The 24,084-nt window shown below is 38.1% G+C and overlaps 1 protein-coding gene across 19 annotated transcripts in view; it reads left to right on the top strand.

Moving 5' to 3' along the window:
- BMPR1B (bone morphogenetic protein receptor type 1B) overlaps positions 1–24,084 on the top strand; it is a 414,391-nt gene that overhangs the window by 358,382 nt on the left and 31,925 nt on the right. For 10 of the 19 annotated variants that reach the window (XM_040478031.1, XM_040478058.1, XM_040478039.1 and 7 more), the window contains 3 exons: positions 10,154–10,313; positions 19,789–19,891; positions 20,672–20,774. In XM_040478031.1, the coding sequence (XP_040333965.1) occupies positions 10,171–10,313; positions 19,789–19,891; positions 20,672–20,774 (349 nt within the window). In that variant the 5' untranslated portion in view covers positions 10,154–10,170. Of the gene's footprint in view, positions 1–8,451; positions 8,579–10,153; positions 10,314–19,788; positions 19,892–20,671; positions 20,775–24,084 lie in introns of those variants that run through there. The other 9 variants (XM_040478105.1, XM_040478113.1, XM_040478161.1 and 6 more) reach the window with 3 other exon arrangements.

Below are 24,084 nucleotides of genomic sequence, written 5' to 3'. Positions count from 1 at the left end.
TTCTATACATTAGTAATGAAATACCAGAAAGAAAAATTAAGAAAACAGTCTCATTTACAATTTCATCAAAAGGAGTAAAATAACTAGGAATAAATTTAACCGAAGAGGTGAAAGATCTATATACTAAAAACTGTAAGACATTGGATGGGAGAATTGAAGACACAAACAAATGGAAAGATATTTCATGTTCATGGATTGGAAGAATTGATATTGTAAAAATGTTCATGCTACCCAGATCAACTTACAGATTCATTGCAATCCTCATCAAAATTCCAATGGCATGTTTCATAGAAATAGAACATACAATTCTAAAGTATTTATGGAACCATGAAAGACTCGAAATAGCCAAAGCAGTCTTGAGAAAGAAGAACAAAGCTGGAGGTATCATGCTCCCTGATTTCAAACTACAGTTGGTCCTTGCACAATGTGGGGCTTAGGGGTGCTGACCCTCTCCCCACCTACCCCCCGATAGAGCAAAAAATTCATGTATAACTTTTTACTCCACCCAAACTAATAGCCTACTGTTGATTAGAAGCCTTAGTGATAACATAAACAGTTGATTAACACGTATCTGTATTTTATATGTATTATATACTATATTCTTATAATAAAGTAAGCTAGAGAAAAGAAAATATTATTAAAATCATAAATAAGAGAAAATACATTTATAATACTGTGCTGTATTTATTGAAAAAATCTACGTGTAAAATCTGCACAGTTCACACTAATGTTGTTCAAGGGCCAACTGTATATCACAAATTACAGTAATCAAAACAGTATGGTACTGGGCATAAAAACAGCAATAGCACTGCTAGGAATTTATCCAAGGGACACAGGAGTACTGATGCATAGGGGCACTTGTACCCCAATGTTCATAGCAGCACTCTCAACAATAGCCAAATTATGGAAAGAGCCTAAATGTCCATCAACTGATGAATGGATAAAGAAATTGTGGTTTATATACACTATGGAATACTATGTGGCAATGAGAAAAAATGAAATATGGCCTTTTGTAGCAACGTGGATGGAACTGGAGAGTGTGATGCTAAGTGAAATAAGCCATACAGAGAAAGACAGATACCATATGGTTTCACTCTTATGTGGATCCTGAGAAACTTAACAGGAACCCATGGGGGAGGGGAAGGAAAAAAAAAAAAAGAAAAGAAAAAGAGGTTAGAGTGGGAGAGAGCCAAAGCATAAGAGACTGTTGAGAACTGAGAGCAAACTGAGGGTTGATGGGGGGTGGGAGGGAGGAGAGGGTGGGTGATGGGTATTGAGGAGGGCACCTTTTGGGATGAGCACTGGGTGTTGTATGGAAACCAATTTGACAATAAATTTCATATATAAATAAAAAAATAAAAAAATAAAAAAATATAAAAAAAATTAAATTAAATTAAAAGCCAAAAAAAAAAAAAAAAAAAAACAGACACACAGATCAATAGAACAGAATAGAGAGCCTAGAAATAAACGCATGCATGCATACATGGTCAATTAACTTATGACAAAGGAACCAAGAATATACAATTGGGAAAGATGATTTCTTCAATTAATGCTGTTGGGGAAACTGGACAGCCACATGCAAAAGAATGAAAATGGACCACTGTCTTATATCATATGCAAAAATTAACTCAAAATGGATTGAAACCTTTAACTTAAGACCTATAACCATAAAACTCCTAGAAGAAAACCTAGGCATAGGCTCCTTGACTTTAGTCTTGGCAATGATTTTTTGGATCTGACCCCAAAAGCAAAGGCAGCTAAAGCCAAAAATAAACAAGTGGGACTATATCAAACTGAAGAGCTCCTGCACACAGAAGGAAATCATTGACAAAATAAAAAAAGGAAACATATTGGGGCACCTGACTGTTGGCTCAGTCAGTTAAGCTTCAGACTCTTGATTTAGGTTCAGGTCATGATCTCATGGTTTGTGAATTCAAGCCCGGCATTGGGCTCTGTGCTGACAGTGCAGAGCCTGCTTAGGATTCTCCTCTCTGCCCACCCTCCCTCAGTGAATAAATGAACATTAAAAAAAAAGGCAACTTGCTGAGTGGGAGAGAATATTTGCAAATCATGTATCTGATAAGGTGTTAATATTCAAAACATAATGAACTCATACAACTCAATAGTAAAAAACAAAAATCTGACTTGAAAATGAGCAGAAGATCTGAATAGATGCTTTTCCAAAGAAGACATACAGGTGCCCAACAGGTACATGAAAAGATGTTCAACATTATTAGTCATCAGGGAAATGCAACTCGAAATGAGATTTAACCTCACACCTGTTAGACTGGTTGTTATGAAACAAACAGATAAATGCTGGTGAGGATGTGGGGGAAAGGGAACCTTTGTGCCTGTTGTTAGGAATGTAAATTGGTACAGCCACTATGGAAAACAGTATGGAGCCCCCTCAAAAAATGTAATAAAGAACTACCACATGACCCTGCAATTTCACTTCTGGATATTTACCCAAAGAAAATGAAAATACTTAACTTGGAAGATATCTGCACCCCCATGTTGATAGCAGCATTATTTACAATAGCCCAGATATGGAAACAACCTAAGTGTCCATCGATAGATGAATGGATAAAGAATATGTGGTAGATAAATACACACTGGAACAGTATTCAGCCATAAAAAAAGGAAATCTTGCCATTTGTGGCAGCACGGATGGATTTTTATGGGTCCATTATATTGAGTGAGGCCATTATATTAAGTGCAATAAGACAGAGAAAGACAAATAACAGATGATCTCACTTATGTGTAAAAGCTTATAAAACAATACAAAATACAGCCAGACTCACTGATAACAGAATGGTGGTTGCTAGAGGCAGGGGGTGGGGGTGGGCAAAATGGGTGAGGGGAGTCGAAAGGCACAAACTTCCAGTTATAAAATAAATAAGTCCTGGGGATTTAATGTGCGGCATGGCAACGGTAGTTAATACTTGAAAATTGCTGAGAGGAGATCCTAAACGTTTTCATCACAAGAAAAACAAACTAACAAGTGTATGGTGACAGATGTTAATTCGACTTACTGTGATGATCTTTTTGCAATATATACAAATATCGAATCATTAGGTTGTACACCTGGAACTTATATAATGTTGAATGTCAATTTTACTTCAAGAAAAAGATCTTATGATTGTTCTTTTTAACAATGTTCTTAGATTTTAAAATGAGTCTAATCAGATTTGATCATTCTGCTGCTGCTGCTGCTTCTCTACCCCCTTGTCTCCTATTAACCTGCAAATTATCACTCAATTATTTTAATTTTATCTCACAATTGGAAATATTGTTAATTGTGTGATAATGAATTTCATGTCACAGGGAGTTAAACACACATAGATTAATTGACTCCTACGTAGCACTTGCATACTTTTACATAAATTCCTCCCTTGATTTGATTATTTTGGCAAAAGTAAGTGAAGAACTCTCCACTTGTCACATTTGCATTTAACTATTAATTTATTTAATAATGCTAATTAAAGAAATCATTTTATCATCTTACCATTTTTACTTGTTCAGGTTACATTGTATGAATGCAACCATACATGCTTATTCAGGATCTTATCTATTAACTCACTTAAAAAAAAATCCATTTGAGAGAGAGAGAGAGAGAGAGAGAGAGAATGCAGGAGGGGCAGAGAGACAGGGTGAGAGAGAGATCCCAAACAGGCTCTGCACTGTCAGGGCAGAGCCCTATGCGGGGTTCAAACTCATGAACAGTGAGATCATGACCTGAGCCGAAATCAAGAGTTTGCTGCTTAACCAACTGAGCCACCCAGGCACCCCTGTTAACTCACTTTATAGAAATGGTAACTTTATTGTGAACTATCAATACTTCTTTTCTCCTTTTTTTTTTTTTTTTTTTGTTGTGGAATGTGTTTCTGGTAAAATGGCATATATTCTGACTGAATGTTAGTGTTAAATATTTTAGAAAGATTATGCAGCACTATTTCATTTTCACAATTTTTATAGAAAGTGTGTTTCTTAACTGATTTGTCCAGTGTTTGAGAGCCAGGATTTGACTATGAAACTTGCTTGGAGCTAGTGATTCAGGTATCCTTCCATATTCATAACTGAAGTAGTTAACTTAGAATGTTCTACAAAATACCTCAAAATGGATTGTTGATAGCTTGCAATAGAGAATGAGGCACACATGTGTATACAAACACATAAAATACGGTAAACCATAGTGGATTTAGTGTTACTACCAAGCCAATGTTCATAGGTCCAGTGGTATAGCCATTAATGAAATTTTTCTAGGGATATTTCTTGTTAGTGGATTTTTTTTTTTTTTTTTGGTTTTGATTTTTTGGTTTTTCCCTGTTCACTGATTTCTTTATTCCACATCAGGAGAGAAGACTAATTACTTCCCTATTTTGAACTGAGAATCAAATTGCAAATGCTTTTAAATAGCTCCAACTACTGGGGCGCCTGGGTGGTTCAGTCGGTTAAGTGTCTGACTCATATGAGATACGTTATTTCAAAACCTGCTGTTTTTTTCTTTTAACATAAAGAGACTGCCTTCTTTTTTCTTGAAGCATCCTCCCAACTTCTCCTGTTTAGTAGGGACTACACCTATTCCTTTTTACATTTTTTTCTTTTGGTATTTTTCTCATATCTCTAAATAAATCATTGTACTACTACCTCTTGATTATTCAATTTTAGGCATTACCTTTGACTTTCCACTTTGGAAGCTTTACCACTCTCTCCCCCATTACATACATATTTCCATCCCCTATGCTATATATATATAGGGGTTAAATGTTAGTTGTTTCTTTATATTCCTGTGTTTCCATCACAAATTCATTTCCAAATTCTCAGTTTAAATTTAAAATACCTGAGTTACTCTGTTAATTGTAACTTTTTGGATCTCTGTCTCCCAGAATTTTTTGACCCGAGTTTAGTCAGACCTGGTTGTTCCTTCTGTCCAGTCATAGATCTTTTCTTTTACTCTCCACCTTCACCTTTATTTTGAGAGTATGCTTCTCTGTTCTCTTGGGTGGGATCGTCTCCTATAGCAGAAATTCTTTTTTTTTTTTCTGTTTTCTTGTTTCACACTTTAATTTGGGCAGAGCATCTCCTCCAATAGCTTCTTGAGAAAGGTGGATGAGAGGTGGAATCTTTGAGACCTTGAAAAATCTTCCGATGCCATTTTCCTTTACTCATATTTGATTTATAATTTTCCCAGGTATTGATTTCTGAAACACTTTTCCCTCAGAATTTTGAAGACATCACCCTATTTTTTACCCTAGTTTCCAGTTTTGCTGTAGAAAGTTCAATGCCACACTTATTTTTCATCGCTTTTATTTTTACCTTTTGTACATATACAATATGTGATATACAAACCCTCCCTTTGTCTCTGGCGTTATAAAATTTTATGATAACATACCTTGGTGTAGGTCTATATGTATGCTCTATGGTTCCTTTCAAACTAGAAAATCATGATTTTCATTTAATGGGAACTGTACCTGACCTATTTATTTGATGATTTCCTCCCCTCTATTTTCTCAAGCCTCTCTTTCTAGATATATTCAGGTTTTGAATCTCCTGGATTGATGCTTTAATTTAGGGAGCTCTTCCATCTCTGTATTTTGCCTTATATTGCGGGAAATTTCCTGATCTTTATCTCAGCTCACCGACTGAGATTTTTATTTAGGCAATCATATTTTTAGAGTTCCTTGTTTGTTACTTCCTTTTTTTTAGCAACACATTCTTGTTTCACTGATGCAATGTATTTTTTTTTATAAAGATGACAGTATTAATGATAGGTTTTTAAAGTTTTTTTCTTCCACTGTATGTTTCTTCCAAGTGGCTTTCTTCTGTGTGTGTGTTTTCAATTTTTGATGTTTGAGGTTTTCTTCATATATCTGGTGACCCTGAATTAGTGGCATATGCATATGAGAATGGATCACTATAAATGCTGACTGCCAACTCTGTTTGTTGGGTAGATTTTGTCACCAGTGGACCTCACCATAAGACAATATTGCAGGGCTGTTTCGCTGAGAAACTTCTAATATCCCTGTCTTTAGGTATTTTCTTGTTTTTGACCTGGCCAGATTCCTGAGTAAAGAAGAGATAAGCCAGGCTGCATCATGTTCTGGAAGCCATGTAGAGGGAAAGGATGGGAGGAGTCCATAGCCAGTGTAAACGTTCACTGAATGTTTGCAGTAAAGTGGCACCCCTCCCCTCCCCTGTGCTTAGTCTTCTACAGTCCCTCACCTTTAAAAATTTTTTTGTTTTTAAATTTTCTAGTTTTTTAATTTACATCCAAGTTAGTTAACGTATAGTGCAATAATGATTTCAAGAGTAGAATCCAGTGAGTGATTCATCCTCTATGTATAACACCCAGTGCTCATCCCAACAAGTGTTCTCCTTAATGCTCTTTGCCCATTTAACCCATCCCCCCACCCACAACCCCTCCAGCAACCCTGTTTGTTCTCTGTATTTAAGAGTCTCTTATGTTTTGTTCCCTTCCCTGTTTTTTTTAATTATTTTTGCTTCCCTTCCCCTATGTTCATCTCTTTTGTATCTTAAATTCCACATGAGTGAAGTCATATATTTGTCTTTTCTGACTAATTTTGCTTAGCATATACCCTCTAGTTCCATCCACATTGCAAATGGCAAGATTTCATTCTTTTTGGTTGCTGAGTAACACTCCGTCATATATATATATATATATATATATATATATATATATATATATATATATGGTGAACATATGGGCTCTTTCCATACTTACAGTTCCTCACCTTGATGATAAAACACAAAAATAAGGCATCTCGGTGATATGCATAATAGATTTACTCTTCCAGTCTTTGTTGGGGATGTGGGGGTGGGATGGGTGGAGATGTTGTTACCAGCCTTTGGGAATTAGAGAGGGTAACTGAACTCTACTTCTTTCTTTCTTTCTTTTTGAATTTTTATTTATTTTTGAGAGAGAGAGAGAGAGAGAGAGAGAAAGACACAGAGTAAGAGCAGGGAAGGGGCAGAGAGAGAGGGATACACAGAATCTGAAACAGGCTCCAGGCTCTGAGCTGTCAGCAGAGAGCCTGATGCGGGACTCGAACTCATGGACTGTGAGATCATGACCTGAGCCAAAGTCGGACGCTTAACCAACTGAGCCACCCAGGTGCCCCAGCTGAACTCTACCTCTAAAAGCAACTGGTGGTACCACTCTTGAATGAACCTTTTTGAGCTTAAGTGGTAAAATTGTTTTGCTTCTTGATTTTTCTCCACCTTAGGCTTAGGAATCAGCATTTTTGGCTTTGTCAGATCAGTTACTGCTTTCCTTCTGCTTACCAGACTTGTACTGGTCTCTTTTATATTGTAGGTTCGATTTTTTAGCCTTTTTTCCTGTTATTCTAGTGGGATGTCATAATTAAAATACTCTGTGTGGGGCTCCTGGGTGGCTCAGTTGGTTAAGCGTCCAACTTCAGCTCAGGTCATGGTCTCACGGTCCGTGAGTTCAAGGCCCGCGTCGGGGTCTGTGCTGACAGCTCAGAGCCTGGAGCCTGTTTCAGATTCTGTGTCTCCCTCTCTCTCTGACCCAACTCTCGTGCATTCTCTGTCTCTCTCTGTCTCAAATATAAATAAATGTTCAAATTTTTTTAAATAAAATACTCTGTGTAATCTGCCCTTTCCAACAAAAGATAACATTTTAATATTTTTCTTGCTGATAAATATACTCCACATCAACATTTTAGTGACTCTCCTTTTAGAGATCTATCTTATCCCCTGTTGTAAATATGGGCTGTTATAAACAATATTGCAAGGAACCTCCTTCTAGCTAAAATTCATATCAGTCTTTAAATAAATTTAAAATGTGAGGAAATTCTGAATCCTTTCTTGAAAGGTTTCTTACTAAATGACATCTTATTGCCAGTAGTATGAAGATGTCTCCTTTTCTGATGAAGACCATTCAGTGTAAAGATTCCATTTAGCCACTTTTGCCACCAAATGGGAAATCCTGCCTATGTTTAGTTCACCCTGTATTCTCAGTCTGTGCCTGGATCAGGAAAGGCACCTGGTACATACTTGCTAATTAGACATATGCATAATAAATTAATTTTAATTATTTTGTTTTATAACTTCAAGGAGAAGAGGTCTGGTATGAATGCAGCAGGGTGTAATAAGTTTTAAATATCTTATGTTCATCACTTTGAGTTACTTTGTGGTTGCTCAGGTCATAAAGTAGGAAGATTGAGAGCCAGGTTTAAAAAGAAGGAAGCCAGCGTGGCAGGGTGATATATAGGCTTATCTGCACCCAGTGCACCTGGATTGCAAGCAGTGCTGAGGCATTTATGCAGGCGAACTTGTAACAAAGGACTTTAAATATAAGATACTAACATACAATATGTTTGATTTATTTTAGAATTTAAAGATAAGTGTCCTATTGTATAGAGAAAGTATACATCTCTTGCGATAAATTATATGGTTGGATTAAGTAAATATTATTTGCTTAATCTAGCCCCGGGTTTCTCAGAGTGGAGTCTGCACATGATCTGTCTCACAATCACATGGGATCTTGAATATTCACTTCCCTTGGCTCACCTGAGACCTAGGGAATGAGGATTTGGTATGTAACAAACTCCTCATATACACATGGCCATCTACAGGTCTTCTCTAGGCTAAAATATAAGAAACTGTTAGAGAAAGTTAGGTGCACATTTTATATAAATTTGAAGAATCTAATGAATGTAGAATTAATGACTGGAGGAAATGCTGGTAAATTGATTTAACATACTTTAGTGCTTTCCCCTTCAATTTTCACTAAGAATTCAACTAATTAGCTTACCATGCAAAAATTATCCCATCTTCTTTTAAAACTCTCATTTTCTGATGGAACCAGTGGCTAGAGGCATTAGTTTGTGGTTTAAGAAATTAACACTTGCATATGTATGCATGTGTATTATTGCTAAACAGAATAGCGATAGTATGCTATTGAGTATATTGCATCTTTGGCCTAGACTTTCAGTGTTTTAACCCAGCATCTTTTAGATAATTTGTTCTAATTTGATTTGTTTTAATTATAAGCAAGCTCAATTTGTTGTGAGAGAGATTTTAAATCAAACATTGCTCAGGTTGACAATTTATGCAGTGATGTAGCATGTATGAGAGCTCCTGCCACAATGGCTGAAATATCATAGGTATCAGTTAATGCATGTCTCCTTTTGGAGCTTCATTACTTTTCAAAAGTGGTGGTAAAGAGGAAAAATATGAAAACCATCTTAGTCATAGGTCACCCTGTATTAATGAACCGTCTTACTATTTAAAAAGTAAAAAAAAAAAAAGATCCTTCCAATAATATTAGCTAACAGTAATATGTTACTACGTGACATATACACTCTAAGCTGTTGACATGAGGTAGGTGGTTGTAATAACCTCAACTTTAATGATAAGTGGAGCACAACGAGATTATTTATAAAGTTATCCAAGGTCAACCAACTGGTAAATAGTAAAGCCTAATTTTGACCTCAGAAAATCTGTCTCTAGAGATCATGTCTACTATTATGTCTTCCATCAAAGATGTACAACCATTGCTACTCTAATAGGTAGACACTTTCCATGTAAAAGCTGATAGGGAAGAGGTATCATTTGATATATATTAGAGATAACTAAGTTTTCACCATCCTACCCAATTTTGAATGTTAAATATTTCTAATAATTTCTTTCAAAAATACATGATATACCTAAAGTAAAGAGATGGGTAGGAAGGCAGTTTTAGGGACCAGACAGTCTGGGTTTAAATGCTTACTTGATGATTTATTAGGTGTGTTCAGATCACTTAAAGTCTTAATTTTCTCCTCTGCAGATGGGAATGATAATATTTACCCATACTGTTACCATACGGAGTAGAGATAATATATATGCTAGTGTCTCATTGAGCTCCTTGCACTCAAGGACGACTATTCTAATTTAATGTGTAGGATGCTATCTTGAAAGGGTTATGAGAATTTCTGTATTTTATATGAGACATATATAATTGTAATAATTATATGATTTCTAATGTCAAAATCATTAAAACATGTTTTATGTTTAAATCTGTAAGTATCATAAATAGTGAATATTTTGTTTAATCTCATTGTTCTTTGGATAGCAGACTTTGGTCTATCCCACAGATACTTAAACTCTTATTCTTTCTTCTTTTCAGCAAACTTACTTGATAACATGCTTTTGCGAAGTTCAGGAAAGTTAAATGTGGGCACCAAGAAAGAGGATGGTGAGAGTACAGCCCCCACCCCTCGTCCAAAGATCTTGCGTTGCAAATGTCACCACCATTGTCCAGAAGACTCAGTCAACAATATTTGCAGGTTGGTCATAGAAATTATTTAAATGTAGTTTTAACGGAGAGTCATACTTTTTAAACTACAGAATTGTAGGCTGGTGTTTTCTAAGAACACATTTTGAGGAATAGTGCCTGACTCCATTAACTTACAGGGCAGTGCCTGTGTTTAGAAAAAAATATTAAATTGCATCTTGACCCGAAATGGTGTTCTGGGATTCTTCTCCCTTGCTGCAAACATCACATATGCACATAAACATAGAGCATAGATCCCAGGCTTGGGACAAGTGTCAAGCAGCAAAAACCAATTGTTTGCCTTCAAAAGACCTTGTCCCCCAAATAAATTCAATAGCAGAGGGTGTCAACTGTCTGATGATTTTTCTTTAACCATTCATCATGTCAGTGGTGGTTGGTCTTCTGGAAAGAACACCTGCATCATTAGGAATATTCATGGACTCTGGGAAGCAGTATAGTGATAGAGCTTACATGAGTCTACCAGATGTCAGGAAAGACATTGTCAGAGTATTGGAGAACTAAACTCCTTAGTGGATAATCGTGTTTGTAACAAAACCTAATTTGGAACTGGACTCTAGCTTTGTCTTTCTTACGCATCCTTATGCAGCCACATCCATTTTTCCAGACACCATAGCCTGCATTTACACCCCTCGTGAGGACAACAGTGGGTGGAGAGGCATAGCCTAATGAGGCCAGAATGCCCAGGGAGATGTGGCAGAGTAACCAGACAAGAACCGATCTCAAGAGTTAAAATGCCAGAGAAGCAAAATATCCCTTGAGAAGGGTAATGGACCAAATGGGAAAATGGACTTCTAGGTTTGAAGTCCAGGCAGAATATCTAAGTAATCATTTGGGGCCTCATTACCCAGGAAAGAACATAAAGATGAGCTGGATGCTTTTTTTTTTCTTCCTGAGGAAGAAAGTGTATCCTGAGATATGCAGCTCAAGAAGTATCTACTAACTGAATGACAGAGAGGAAAGTTGGGTATGCTCATAAATATATATCTCCTTTAATTATCAGAACAACTCAGCATGGTAGGGGATGCTTATTTCTTACCATTAGGTATAAAGAATTCAGGACCCAGGGAGGTCTGTTAACTTGGCTCTTACACGATAGAACAGACTTGGATTACCGAGTCTTGTGCCATGATAAAATGATACCAGGGGCGCCTGGGTGGCGCAGTCGGTTAAGCGTCCGACTTCAGCCAGGTCACGATCTCGCGGTCCATGAGTTCGAGCCCCGCATCAGGCTCTGGGCTGATGGCTCAGAGCCTGGAGCCTGTTTCCGATTCTGTGTCTCCCTCTCTCTCTGCTCCTCCCCCGTTCATGCTCTGTCTCTCTCTGTCCCAAAAATAAATAAACGTTGAAAAAAAAATTAAAAAATGATTCCAGAGCTCAGACAGTATTTCCTGGGAAACACCACCTCTTTGTAGTAAGTGGAAAAAGTATCAGGAAAATTTCAGAGTTTTCTGAAGAAAAGAAAATTATTAGGAGAAAACATATTAGGGGGATACTTTGCTATTTTGCCTGGGTCTGTAGTAATTAAGAGCAAATCTGTGTGTGTCATTGGAGATATAGTTCTGGTGATTATATGGGCAGGCTTTCCACAATTATCCCAACTTTAAATATTTTGTCCTATTTTCCTTATACATCAATGAAGTGTCCTAAGTTGATCTGGAAGAAAGTTCATTTGGAAGATTTCTTCCAGATTCTCTGTGTGGGAAGGAGCAACTTGGCATGTTCGAAGAAGACTGGTTTTCCTAAAGTGCAGGGAGCAGAAGGAGGTGTGGCAGTAGTTGAGTGTGGACCCTGGAGAGATTACCCATGGCCTGGTTGGCTCTATTAAGGATGTTCGTCTTATTCCTGGAAGCATTGGGAAGCCATTGAGGGGGATTTGTTTAAGCAGGTGTGGCAGTGGGTATTGATGTGGATTTAGGAAGGGCAGTTCATGTGAGAGAGAATGATCTTGGACTAGGTTGGTGCTGGTGCAAGAATGAGGTACATGTGTTGGGGAAATATTTAGAAGGAAAGTTTTATGTTGATGGATTGGATCTAGGAAGGGGCCCACAGAGGCTTCACCAGTCTGGATGTACATTTAGATACACGGTGTAGGCTTTTAATGAAAGAGGACAGAGGGAAATAATCAAGTTCTAATCTGGACATGCTGAGTTTAAGGTTTTTGATAGCTACAAAATGGAGACATCAGAGAGTAGGCCATGGGATATGGATTTGGAGTGAAGATAGGGTTTGGGGAGAGTCTAGAGTGAGTGAGTAGAATGTGAGGCAGTTTTTGCTGTGAAATAAGTGAGCTCAGAATCATAGTAACTTACAACTAAAGACATTTGTCTTTTCATTCCTGGGTCTACAAATGGGCCGCAGCTGTGCTGGGACCTGCTGGGTTGGGTGGACTTGGCATTGGGCTGCTGCTTCAGTTCCTGCCTGCTCTACATGTATGTTCATCCTTCTTGGACCAGAAGCTAACCAGAGCATATTCTTTTTCACTTGACTGTGAGGGAGCAACCTCTTAAAACTTCTGCTTGTCCTCTAATATTCCATTTACCAAATCAAGTGACACAGTCAAACTCAATATCAGAGGGAAGCTATGGGTAGAGTGGAGCATGAAGAATTGAGTACGGTAGTAAAACAATCTGATCGAACAGAGTAGGACTGAGCCTTGAGATGTTTAATGGTTGGGTCAAGGAGGCTCTCCCCACAAGATCCAGAATGAACATGAAACAGTGAGTATGGTGTCATTGAAGCCAAGTTTACCGAGGGAGGAAGTAAGGTCAGCCATGTTAGAAGCTGTCAGAGGTCAAGAGGGTAAGAACTAAAACATGGAGGTCAGATTTATTGACCTTGATAACTGCAGTTTAGAAATACTCATTCCAAAGTCCTGAATTCTTGACCAGCAGCCAACCCCTGAACTGGATCTCAGAGGAGCGAATATTCACTCTTGGGCAAAATGCACATCCTTTTTGCTAACAGGATGTTAACTCCAGTTGAGTCTCCTGTGAACTGAGATCAATCATGTGAATCACAGGGGCTGCTTTTATTCCTGAGTCCTAAGACCTAGAATAAATTCGGGCCTCCATTCCTTCATTCCCACTATCTACTCTTTGACTTCCAAATCAGTACTTCTCACACTATCTCTGGTGAAAGATGCTCCCCACCCAACCCCATAAGTTGCACTGGTATTTTTCTAGAGTACAATAAAAATGAATTACTAGAAACATAAATATAAAAATATTTGCACATTGCATGCTCAATTTTTTCCTATTTTTCTGTTATTTAGATTCAAGAGAGCTAAATGTATTACTCTGCAAGTTTCCATTTCTGTATTAACCTCCTCACAGACCAGTAGAAAGCAGTTTGCTGACCTGGAAGGGAACATACTTGGGGTAATATTGCATTAAATCTTGCACTCCTAGGTAAAGGAGTTCTAAAGACAAGGATATGCTTTCTTGAGCTTAGATAAGGGCTTGTCAAAACTGTGTGGCCTGAGGTCTTGTAGGCAGTTCTTAGTCAATTTGGGTATCCTAGGGAGGTCTCCTGTTCATTACCACTCCCATATTCCTGGACAGAATAATCTAAAAAGTGGCCCGGATCAGAAGTATATCATACTTAAAAGAGATTTGGAAATCCCACCTAGTAATTCAGAAAATATGTGTTAAGTTTAGAGGGTTTTTAATCTCTCTGCGAGTAGCATCAATCACGTTACCCGCCAAACACTAAGGCCAGAGTCATTCTTGGCCTTGATTCCCATCATGTGTGGGTGTGTCTACTTCCAAAATCCATGCCCTTTCCATTGCTTCACAGCATACATGTTAGAGGATGTTGCGCAAATAAACTAAATAAAGTATTAGAACCTTTTTTAGTATCCATAACTCAAGAAGTGAAGCTGTTATTTTATCTCCCTCAAGATAATACCTATCTTCTAAATATCTTTCCAGCTGTTAAGGTACATTGTTAATCCTTCTCATTCCATTTCCAGATTTATTCCGGGGATCTTAGATAATCACTGTATGCCTTGAATGCTTCAAAGTCTCCTGGAATAACTCTTTTTTACATGGCTTTCACCCTGCAAAAGTTTTGTATCATTTTGCAGCCTTGTTTGTCTGTTTTTTTCTCTATATAATCTGATCCTGCTTTACACATCCTTTCTTGTTTTACCTGTCTGCCTCTGATAGTCATTTTTGTTACTACTTACCACCTCTCTCAAGTTCATCCAGGTGCTCACACAAGTGTATCCATTTGTAAAAGTTGTTTTTCACTCTTTTTCAGAGATGATTTTAAATACTTCACCATAGTTAAATACTTACTTATTAGGTTTGACCGAGAATTCTGCCTGGACAGTTTTCAGGGTTTACAGGTGTAGTAAGTAATTGGATGTTTGCACAAAGGATGTGCAAATGACACCAGGCTGCCTAAATGAAGAATTAGATAAGACACCAGCCGTGCCTTGGGGAGTCACAAGGGGAAGAAGGGAAAGGTTAGGGGCTTGTGAGCCTTTTTATAAAGTTTGCATCAACCCAGGACTTTCAGACCTCTTGCTAAATGTGATGGTGTGAGTTTTCCGACAGGCGCCCCTGACCTAAGATCTCAGAGTGTTTAAAGTGCAAGTTGTTCTCGTTTGTTTATGCATCTTCCATTGCATCCAGTTTATTCCACCATTGCTCAGACCATCTGAATACTGAGTTTTATGATCTTTAAAAAAATTTTCAGTAGAAGATGTGAGTTAAAACCATCACACTTATGAGAATACGTTCTTCCTTAGAATTTATAATTTAGTTGGAAAAGGCAGTGATTTCAGATGCACTTATGAAGATTTTTATAAGGAATAACTCTGCTTTTGTGCTTCTTAGTCATAAATGAGACTGTTAAATGGGCCCATTTGTTGTTGGAGTTAATGGAAAATGAATAGCTCAGAGCTCTTTAAACTTCTACATAGAGAACTGTTGATGATTTTAAAGCAGAGAAGGAAAATGTAAGATTTATCAGGAAGTGCTGTACAGAATTGTTAGAGTCCAGAGGGAGGGGATGGGCAGGCCTGCTGGAAGGCAATCAGACAAATCTAAGTGAGAGACAAAGAACATCTGCACAGGTGAGAATGTACGAATGCTCGATTCATACAAAAAGAGAGGCAAATTCAGAAGATCTTGTACCTCCTAGAAGAAAATAAACAAAATGCCAAATCACTCGGTATGGCTGCTAGAGAAGGATGTAAGATCGTTACACATCCTTTTGTTTTTAAAATTTTTTTAAGTTTATTTATTTTCAGAGGGAGGGAGAAAGAGTGCACGTACGAGCGAGCAGGGGAGGGGCAGAGAGAAAAGGAGAGAGGGAATCCCAAGCAGGCTGTGCACAGTCAGCACAGAGCTTGATGCGGGGCTTGAACTCAAGAACTGTGAGATCATGACATGAGCTGAAACTGAGTTGAACACTAACAGACTGAGCCACCCAGGTGCCCCGATAGTTACCCATTTCTGAAGATAAAGTAGAAGTCATTTCTCACATTGCAACTTTATCATTAATGCAACTTCACCTTCCTCCAGTTCAGTGACATCTCGGAGGAAAAATCATAGCAGGGGACCAGTAGTAGCCATATATATTTTACCCTTTAACCCTTACTACTATGGGAATCCATCTGTCTAAGGTGGTAAGGAAAAAACATATAAACTTCAGGATTCCATTACTTTGATAATTACCACCGTTCAACATCCTTCTTTGCTTTTTTTTCCCAATTCAGTAGGAAACACTTCTAGCTTTTGATTTCTGTCTTTACTGCTAGAATTTGAATCACTTGGCTTCTCCTAGGATTGTGGCATTCATAGAATATGAGCTCGTTCAAAGCAAAGGCTACATCTTCCTCACCCTGAGTTCTGGACATCTAACTCTGCCTGGATCATCGTACGCTCAATAAATGTTTGTCAAGTGAACTACTGTTAACAAAGTTGTAAGCAGCTTTCAGCTGTTCTAATTAACTAAAATTTGCATGATTTAAATAGCTGCTCTAAAATTTGTATGTATCTTTGAGTTTATCTGTGACAGAAAACTTTGAAAACTTCTCTTTATTCTCATGAATGTGAAATAGGTATTTTAGAAGATGGAATGTTCTCAAGGACTGATTTAAAATGGACTAAAACCAAACAGTCTTTATAATCAATTCTAACTGAAACTTAAAAGAAATTTAGGAATTCTAGTATTTCTCCCATACTGACATAAAATTGGCATAAATATTGGGGCACCTGCATGGCTCAGTCAGTTGAGCATCCCAACTCTTGATTTCAGCTCAGGTCATGATCCCCAGGGTCATGGAATCGAGTCCCACATTGAGCTCCATGCTGAGTGTGGAGCCTGTTTAAGATTCTCTCTCTCTCTCTCTCTCTCTCTCTCTCTCAACCCCTCCCTCCCTCCCTCCCTCTTTTCCTCCCCCTGTCCCTCTCTTCCACTCATAATCTCTCTCTCTCTTTCACTCTCCGTCTACCTATCTCCCACTCGTGCTCTCTCTCTCTCCCTCAAATTAAAAGAAATGGCATAAATATGGAGAAGCAGTCAGTATTGACAACTGATCGCCTTTGTACGCAGCTGTTCTATTCTATTTTGTTCATTGCTCGTCTTTACCTATAACACAGGGGCAGCTTTTTTAAAATATCACATCAATGGTCTTTTTTAAAAATTTTCTTTAATGTTTGTTTATTTTTGAGAGGGATAGAATGTGAGTGGGGGAGGGGCAGAGAAACAGGGAGACACAGAATGTGAAGCAGGCTCCAGGCTCTGAGCTGTCAGCACAGAACCTAATGTAAGGCTCGAACCCATGGACCACACGATCATGAACTGAGCCGAAGTCGGAAGCTCAGTTGACTGAGCCACCCAGGAGCCTTTTTGTTAAATTCATAATCATTACTGTAACTAAATGATTCATCCTATATCCCTGTATACATCTCAGTACTTTCAGTTTTGTTTAAAATTATTCCTACTTTTGTTTTCTTCATGAGTCTTCATTTCTTCTTAAACACTGTGGGAATGATGAGATAATAATAATCAGTATACAACCTTTAAAAACTAAGCCTAAACATGGCAGCCAGGCAGCAGAATGTTCAAGTAAGCCCGTGGGAGGACTTAATTGCCTTTTGTGACATTCTGCAGCCCTCTCTCAGCAGAGGGAGTTGAACAGCTTTGACTCTGGAACATAGCTTTGTTTACGTTTGTGTTTGCTCAAGAATTGAAAGTTCTCAAGTGATTCTGAAGTTTCTGTAATTGTACTGCTCATTTCCAGTTAGTGTTCCTAACTAGCTGGTAATGTCAATGAGAAGCTTATAAATTTTGCTTTGTTGCAGATAATTATGCACTTGAAATGGTTCTCTAACCTTTTTGCTTGTCTTCCAACTAAATATTTGATTTCTGTCTGAATTTATGACTTAGGGGACACTGACTTTTCTCCAGGGTTTCTCTCCTTCTCCACACCCTGTTTATATTTTTAGTTCTACTCTCTTGCAGACAAGGGAGTATATTTTTAAAGCTTGAATTTACTCTCCCTGATGTTTCTTTACATTTCCCAGGACATTGTAAGAATAACTTGCCAACAGCTTAACCAGCATTTCTTATTCTTTTTTTTTTTTTTTTTTTTTTTTTGATTCTGATGAGTGCCTTTCCATGTATTCAGATTTTGAGTAAGGGGAAGTCATAAATAAGGAGAGTTTTTTTTTTGTTTAGATTTAACATCTTGTATCACTCTTTCTAGCCCTGTGAATTCCTAATGTCAGAAAATTAAGATGACTTTATTTCTGATAATTCCTGAATTTTACTTGTGATGAGAAAACTAAGTCACACATATGGTCTAAATGGGAAGGAAAGGAATAAAAAAATCATCTGGGTATTGTTTGCTCATATTGCTTACATTTCTAAGGGACAGCTCTTTTATTTATTGCCTTCAGTGATTACATGCTTTAGATTTTCGTAGCAATTTCAGCAAATTGGCTAAAAAGCCCCAAAGAATTGAGAGCAAGGGTTGTTCAGAGGCAGAGTCTGTATTCCACAATAATTTTCATGCATTTGACCTCAGTCTAACAAAGAGATTTACCATCGGCCCTTCCTAGCCATTCACTACTATATTTGAACTTTGCTGTTCTAGTTCTTATAAACTGAAGTATTTTGGATCACGAGGGTTAGAAACCAAGTAAACAGTTCTAAGGGTGTTGATGATAACTGAAGGGCTAATGTACGGCAGAATGCTGCTACCACTAATTTAGAATAGACAAATCCACAAATCATGGCTAATGCAGTGCTCAGAGCATTCTTCCTGTGACCTTTCAGGACTACACTGCCATATCTGTCTTGGGCGCTGAGCAAGCATATGTATGAGAAAAAGATGGAGATATAGTTTAGTACTTCATTTCTTAACACATGCAATAGTGGTTGATGACATATATTAGGAGTCACCCTAACTTGTGAAGACAGTAAAGTCTGTTTGTAAATAGTTCTGTATATAATAGTTCTTGTTTTTCAGATTTGGTCCCAGGAGAGGATAGTGGAAAACGTGTGGGGATAAAGCAAGAGGTCCTTGATGCAAGGCCTGATTCTGTTACTGTTTGTTCTGCAACCTTCTACAAGTTTATTAAACTCTCTACCTTTAATTTCCTCGTCTGTAAATAGAAATAGTATTATTTTCCATTGCTGTTGAGAGGATTGCATGAGGTAGAATAAGTGAACGTTCTCTTTAATGTAGAAAACCACACAGAAATTTAGTTTTTGTTTCTTTGCTTTCCATGGTCTTGTTAACAGCCCTTCTTTCTGTTGCCTGCCCTCACCGTACCCCCGATGTAAGCCCCACCTGCTTACAACAAAGCCTGATGTTTCTCATGACAGATCAGTCCCAAAGCAGAGGGATCCAGTGGCACAGTCTTAATCACCTTGGTTATGTTGTGCTGATCCTAGCTTCTACCTGTCTTTCTTTTGGTGCCTTAGTGAGAGACAAGTTTGTTTCATTTGGAGCAAATAGAACGAGCATAAATGTTCACCTGCGTGGGGTCAAACCTCTGCCTTGCCTCTCACTGTCTGTAAGGCCTTTGAGAAATTGCTCAAGCTCTCTGAGCCTCAGTTCCTTTATATAGAAGGTGAGAAAAATAGTTGTGTTTTTGGATTTGTGGAGGCGATGGAGGACCAAAATGAGTGTGTAGTAATTGGGGTATATGGTTACTAATAGTATATGTTACATGGCAAGTTTATTTCCTTCTTTCTCTCAAGTTTCTAGACAGAGAAGATATTACCTAATGTTTTATGACTATTAAATCCAGTTTCATAAAAGAAAGTTTTGGAATTTTCTTAACAGGTTGTAACTTGTAATGATCATTGACTTTCTCCTTGTGTGTAGTAAAACAAATGATTAACATGTTCCTTTCCTTTTCCCCTAGACACACACACACACACACACACACACACACACACACATACACACACACACACACTTACTTTGCCTGTTTGGTCTTCAGCACAGATGGATATTGTTTCACAATGATAGAAGAAGATGATTCTGGGATGCCTGTGGTCACTTCTGGATGCCTAGGACTAGAAGGCTCAGATTTTCAGTGCCGGGTAAGGAAGATCACATGCTTCTGCCTTGTAACTTTCATTGCTAGCTTTCAAACAGTTAGGTTTCAAGCTATATAAAAGAATTGTTTTTCTTGCCCACCCTGTTTTTAGTAAGTTGGAAAATAATCTGAAAATTGTCTCATTGGGCCATTCCTCCTTTCGTTGCAGAAGCAAGTATTATTTTTATTTTTGCTGTTAGCTTCTTGCTTAATGACTCTTTAGATCATCCCGCTCAGATTCCAGTTTAGTTAATTGCATTAATGCAAGCCATCTTCCTCAGTTTATAACTATGCACCCTGGTTATTACAAATGTAGTAGTAGTTTTGTTGAAATGCAAAAGCTGCAGTAAGATAATATATGGAAATTTGAGAGAAATTTTCTAATATAAAAAAATATTTTCAGAATGTTTCAGGAAAATTATCAGAATTTTAAGTGAATTCCCTGAATGGTGTTAGTATCTCAAGTTTTAGATTATGTGACTTTGAGGGGGTGCCTGGGTGGCTCAGTTGATTAAGTTAAGCGTCTGACTCTTGATTTCGGCTCAGGTCATGATCTCACAGTTTGTGGGTTCGAGCCCTGTTTCAGGCTCTGTGCTGACAGTGTGGAGCCTGCTTGGTATTCTCTGTCTTCCTCTCTCTCTGCCCCTCCCCTGCTCGAGCTGTCTGTCTCTGTCTGTCTGTCTCTCTTTCTCTCAAAATAAATAAATAAGCTAAAAAAATTTTAGATTATGTGACTTTGAAATTTAGGGGAACCCCACTCATAGCTGTTTGGGCTCAACTTTAGGACACCCCCATTCCTCATCAGAGAAGATCCATTGAGTGCTGCACAGAGCGGAACGAGTGTAACAAAGACCTGCACCCTACGCTGCCTCCACTGAAGAGTAGAGGTAAGGAGAAGAAAGCTTTGGGGCTGGAAGAGCTTTAGCCACAAAGGAAATAAAGACGAGAATTACTCTGCCTTTCCTAAATTAATGTACCTGATCATTTTCCACTGCTGGGGCAGGGAACCAAGGCAAGATGACGTAATTCAAAGACATGGGCAAGTAGTTCTTGGAAAAGTAGTCGTATGGGGCTTCATGCTTGAGAATCTCGTTTCTTTCACTTGTCCCCACTTCCCTGTGAAATCTAGGGGTTCCAGAGCTTGCAGTGTGTTTTAGAAGCAAAGAGGAGGGAGACAGGGTTTTATGCTTACCTTGAAGTGTTAATCAGAAGTTATACTTCACTCGAAAACTGCCATTAGGCTAACATGCATTAAAAAAAAAATAAAAGAGGGGCGCCTGGGTGGCGCAGTCGGTTAAGCGTCCGACTTCAGCCAGGTCACGATCTCGCGGTCCGTGAGTTCGAGCCCCGCGTCAGGCTCTGGGCTGATGGCTCAGAGCCTGGAGCCTGTTTCCGATTCTGTGTCTCCCTCTCTCTCTGCCCCTCCCCCGTTCATGCTCTGTCTCTCTCTGTCCCAAAAATAAATAAACGTTGAAAAAAAAATTAAGAAAATAAAAATAAAAATAAAATAAAAGATTGAATTGGATTATTTGCTGGATAATTTCCTTTTATCTGTACTAGAGCAGCTAGTTTTTAGCCAAATCATATATCAATATATTGATAGAATGGAGGAGATATCTAGAAAATTTAATTTCAAAACTTCTACATTTAAGTGTCGCTCGTTGCAAAAGACAAATACTGCAACTGGAAGGGCTTTTTGTTAAAAACTGCTCCCATGTTTCCTTTCTCCTCTTTACTCTCACCGCAAAATAAGATAATTGGAATTGTCACCATGTCCTAAAGCCTAAGTCTTATATCAGTGGTTTAAAATGATTTCTCATGATTGATTTTACTTCTTGAGAAAATCTTCCTAACAAAATATACTGACATTTCATGGCCTTGATGATAACATTTTGTAACGCTTGTTTCTGCTAAAGCCTAGAAAGCTTTAAAGGATTATTCATAATCATTCACATAAAATATTCACAGACAGATTTTTTATATAGATTGCCAGTCAACATGCTAGGTGTTAGGGATACAGAAATGGATGAAGAAAATTCTTGCTCTCAAGACGTGCACACTGGCCTGTAAGAGAGAAATATGTACATAATTAAATTGTATTCAGTCAGGAATGTTTTAGTGGAGTCAGATTGTAAAGTGTGTTAAGGACACAAACAAGTGAGTGGTTTACTGTGGGGTGGGAGGATGTCAAAAGACCTTCATAGAAGTGACACTTGAACAAGACTGTAAGGATGAATAGGAGATCACTGGGTGGATAAGACAGGAATAAAAATTTTAAAAATATTATAATGGCTAACATGAGCCAGGCATGTTCAGTATCACATTATTTAACCCAGTTGAGTCCCACAACAATCCTATGAGGTACTTAGACTTACTCCTTGTGTAAAGATAAGGACATTGCAGCACAGAGGGGTCACCTAACTTTCCCAAGGTTGCACCGCCTGTTAGGAGCAGTGACTAAATAGAGGCAGTAGTAAACACAGAGTTTTGGTTTGTAATGCTTGAGAAGCATTTGCAAAATGCAGGCATAGCAAACAATGTGGTTGGTTGGAGAAAATCTCATAATTAAGTTTTCTAAAGCTTTGTTATTGAAAATAGGTCTGTAGATCAGCTCATCAGTGTCAGTCAGAACTCATTACGCGTGTGGAATCTCTGACCCCACCCCAGACTACAAAATGTATTTTTTAACAATATTCCTCAAATGATTTGTATGCACATTAAAGTTTGGGTAATACTTTTGGTAGAAAAAGCACCGCTTGTGTCTCAGCATGCCTTTGACAACACCTTCAAAGAGAAGTCTGCTGATATCAAATTGTGGTCAAGTTCTAAATGTTTGCTTTCTGGTTTTTGTAGCTATTTCCTTGTGAACCAGTTGCAGAAAGTTGGCAGTCTATAGACAACATTTTGAATAGCCCTGGTATAGAGGCTTATGTACTGGGGACAAGGGAGGGAGGAGGGTGAGAAATGGCTGGAAATGAAGGCAGTGGTGCTAGATTTTAGAATCTCTTCCCCCAAGGAGAAAAGGCTTTTCACATGCAAGTGGAAGCAATGTGTCTTAGAACTTGCAATAGGTTTAGGAAAATTCCAACCCTTCTATTGCTGAAAGGGCTGCAGTGCATGTATCGTCCTGTAGATGGAGCCAGATTCTAGTTAGCACTAGGCAGATGAGGGAATTTTCTCTGAGGAGGCTGAGACTTAAAAATAGTGGAATAAATCTCTAGAGAACTGAGTGAAACGGCTTTGAGTAGAAAGGCAGCAGCATTGAGAAGACAAATCCTTGTTTTAGAGCAGAATGGGAAAGAGGATTCAGGAATGGTTGGTGCATAATACTGAAAATTATGTAAAGTGATAGGCTTGTGTGGAGTTTATTGCTTTGAAATTTGAGGATCCCCGGTAGTACCTAGGTGAGTTCTGGGCAGATTCCATCTTACCCTTCTGGTGCAGTCATTTTGGGGTCTAGTAAAAGTCACTGTAGGTAGTGGTCTGAGAGCACTAGCATTTGTAACATAGCTATGCCATAGAGCTGCTGCCTTTTTTTTTTTTTTTTTTAACCTCCACCATACACTGGCCATGGCCAGTGGTTTAAAAGAAGAGTGGGATGGGACAGGTTCTGAGTGGACACATCCCCCGGGTCCTGGAGACTCATTGCTTAATGGGAAGGGTCATGGTTGGAGGGAGCCAGAGTAGGACCCTTGAAAGCTCAGAGCCCAGGCTGATTTTCTGGCCTAAGAGCCATGGAAATCATCCTCATGATTGTGATATTTGCTAATGAGAATGGAACACTTACTTTGGCTCTTTTCTAAGTACTTTACATATATATAACTACTGAATCCATATATAGTAGATTTATTATAAATCTTTATGTCAAATTGCTAGAAAGCAGAGGCTATGTTATCAAAAGACCAGAAGGCTAAAATATCGAGCTGACCATTTTCGTTGTTGTTGTTCTTGCTTCTTATATAACTGGTCTTCCAAAAAAGTTAAATGATTAACCTCATCGCAAAAGACCTGTATTACTGGGTGCTACGTAATAACAAGCTTAGGCAAGGTTTTGTTATTAGAGATTAGAGAAGTACTGAGCATAGGGGTAAAAACCTACAAATAAATTGTCCTTATTTTTTTCTTTCTTTTTTTTTTTATTTTTTTTAATTTTTTTTTTCAACGTTTATTTATTTTTGGGACAGAGAGAGACAGAGC

The sequence above is a fragment of the Herpailurus yagouaroundi genome, unplaced genomic scaffold, assembly GCF_014898765.1.
Source record: "Herpailurus yagouaroundi ecotype Mexico unplaced genomic scaffold, PumYag 28, whole genome shotgun sequence".
In the NCBI taxonomy this organism is placed as follows: domain Eukaryota; kingdom Metazoa; phylum Chordata; class Mammalia; order Carnivora; family Felidae; genus Herpailurus; species Herpailurus yagouaroundi.
Note: the sequence above shows the minus strand (reverse complement) of the source record. Positions and strands in the feature narration are given on the sequence as shown.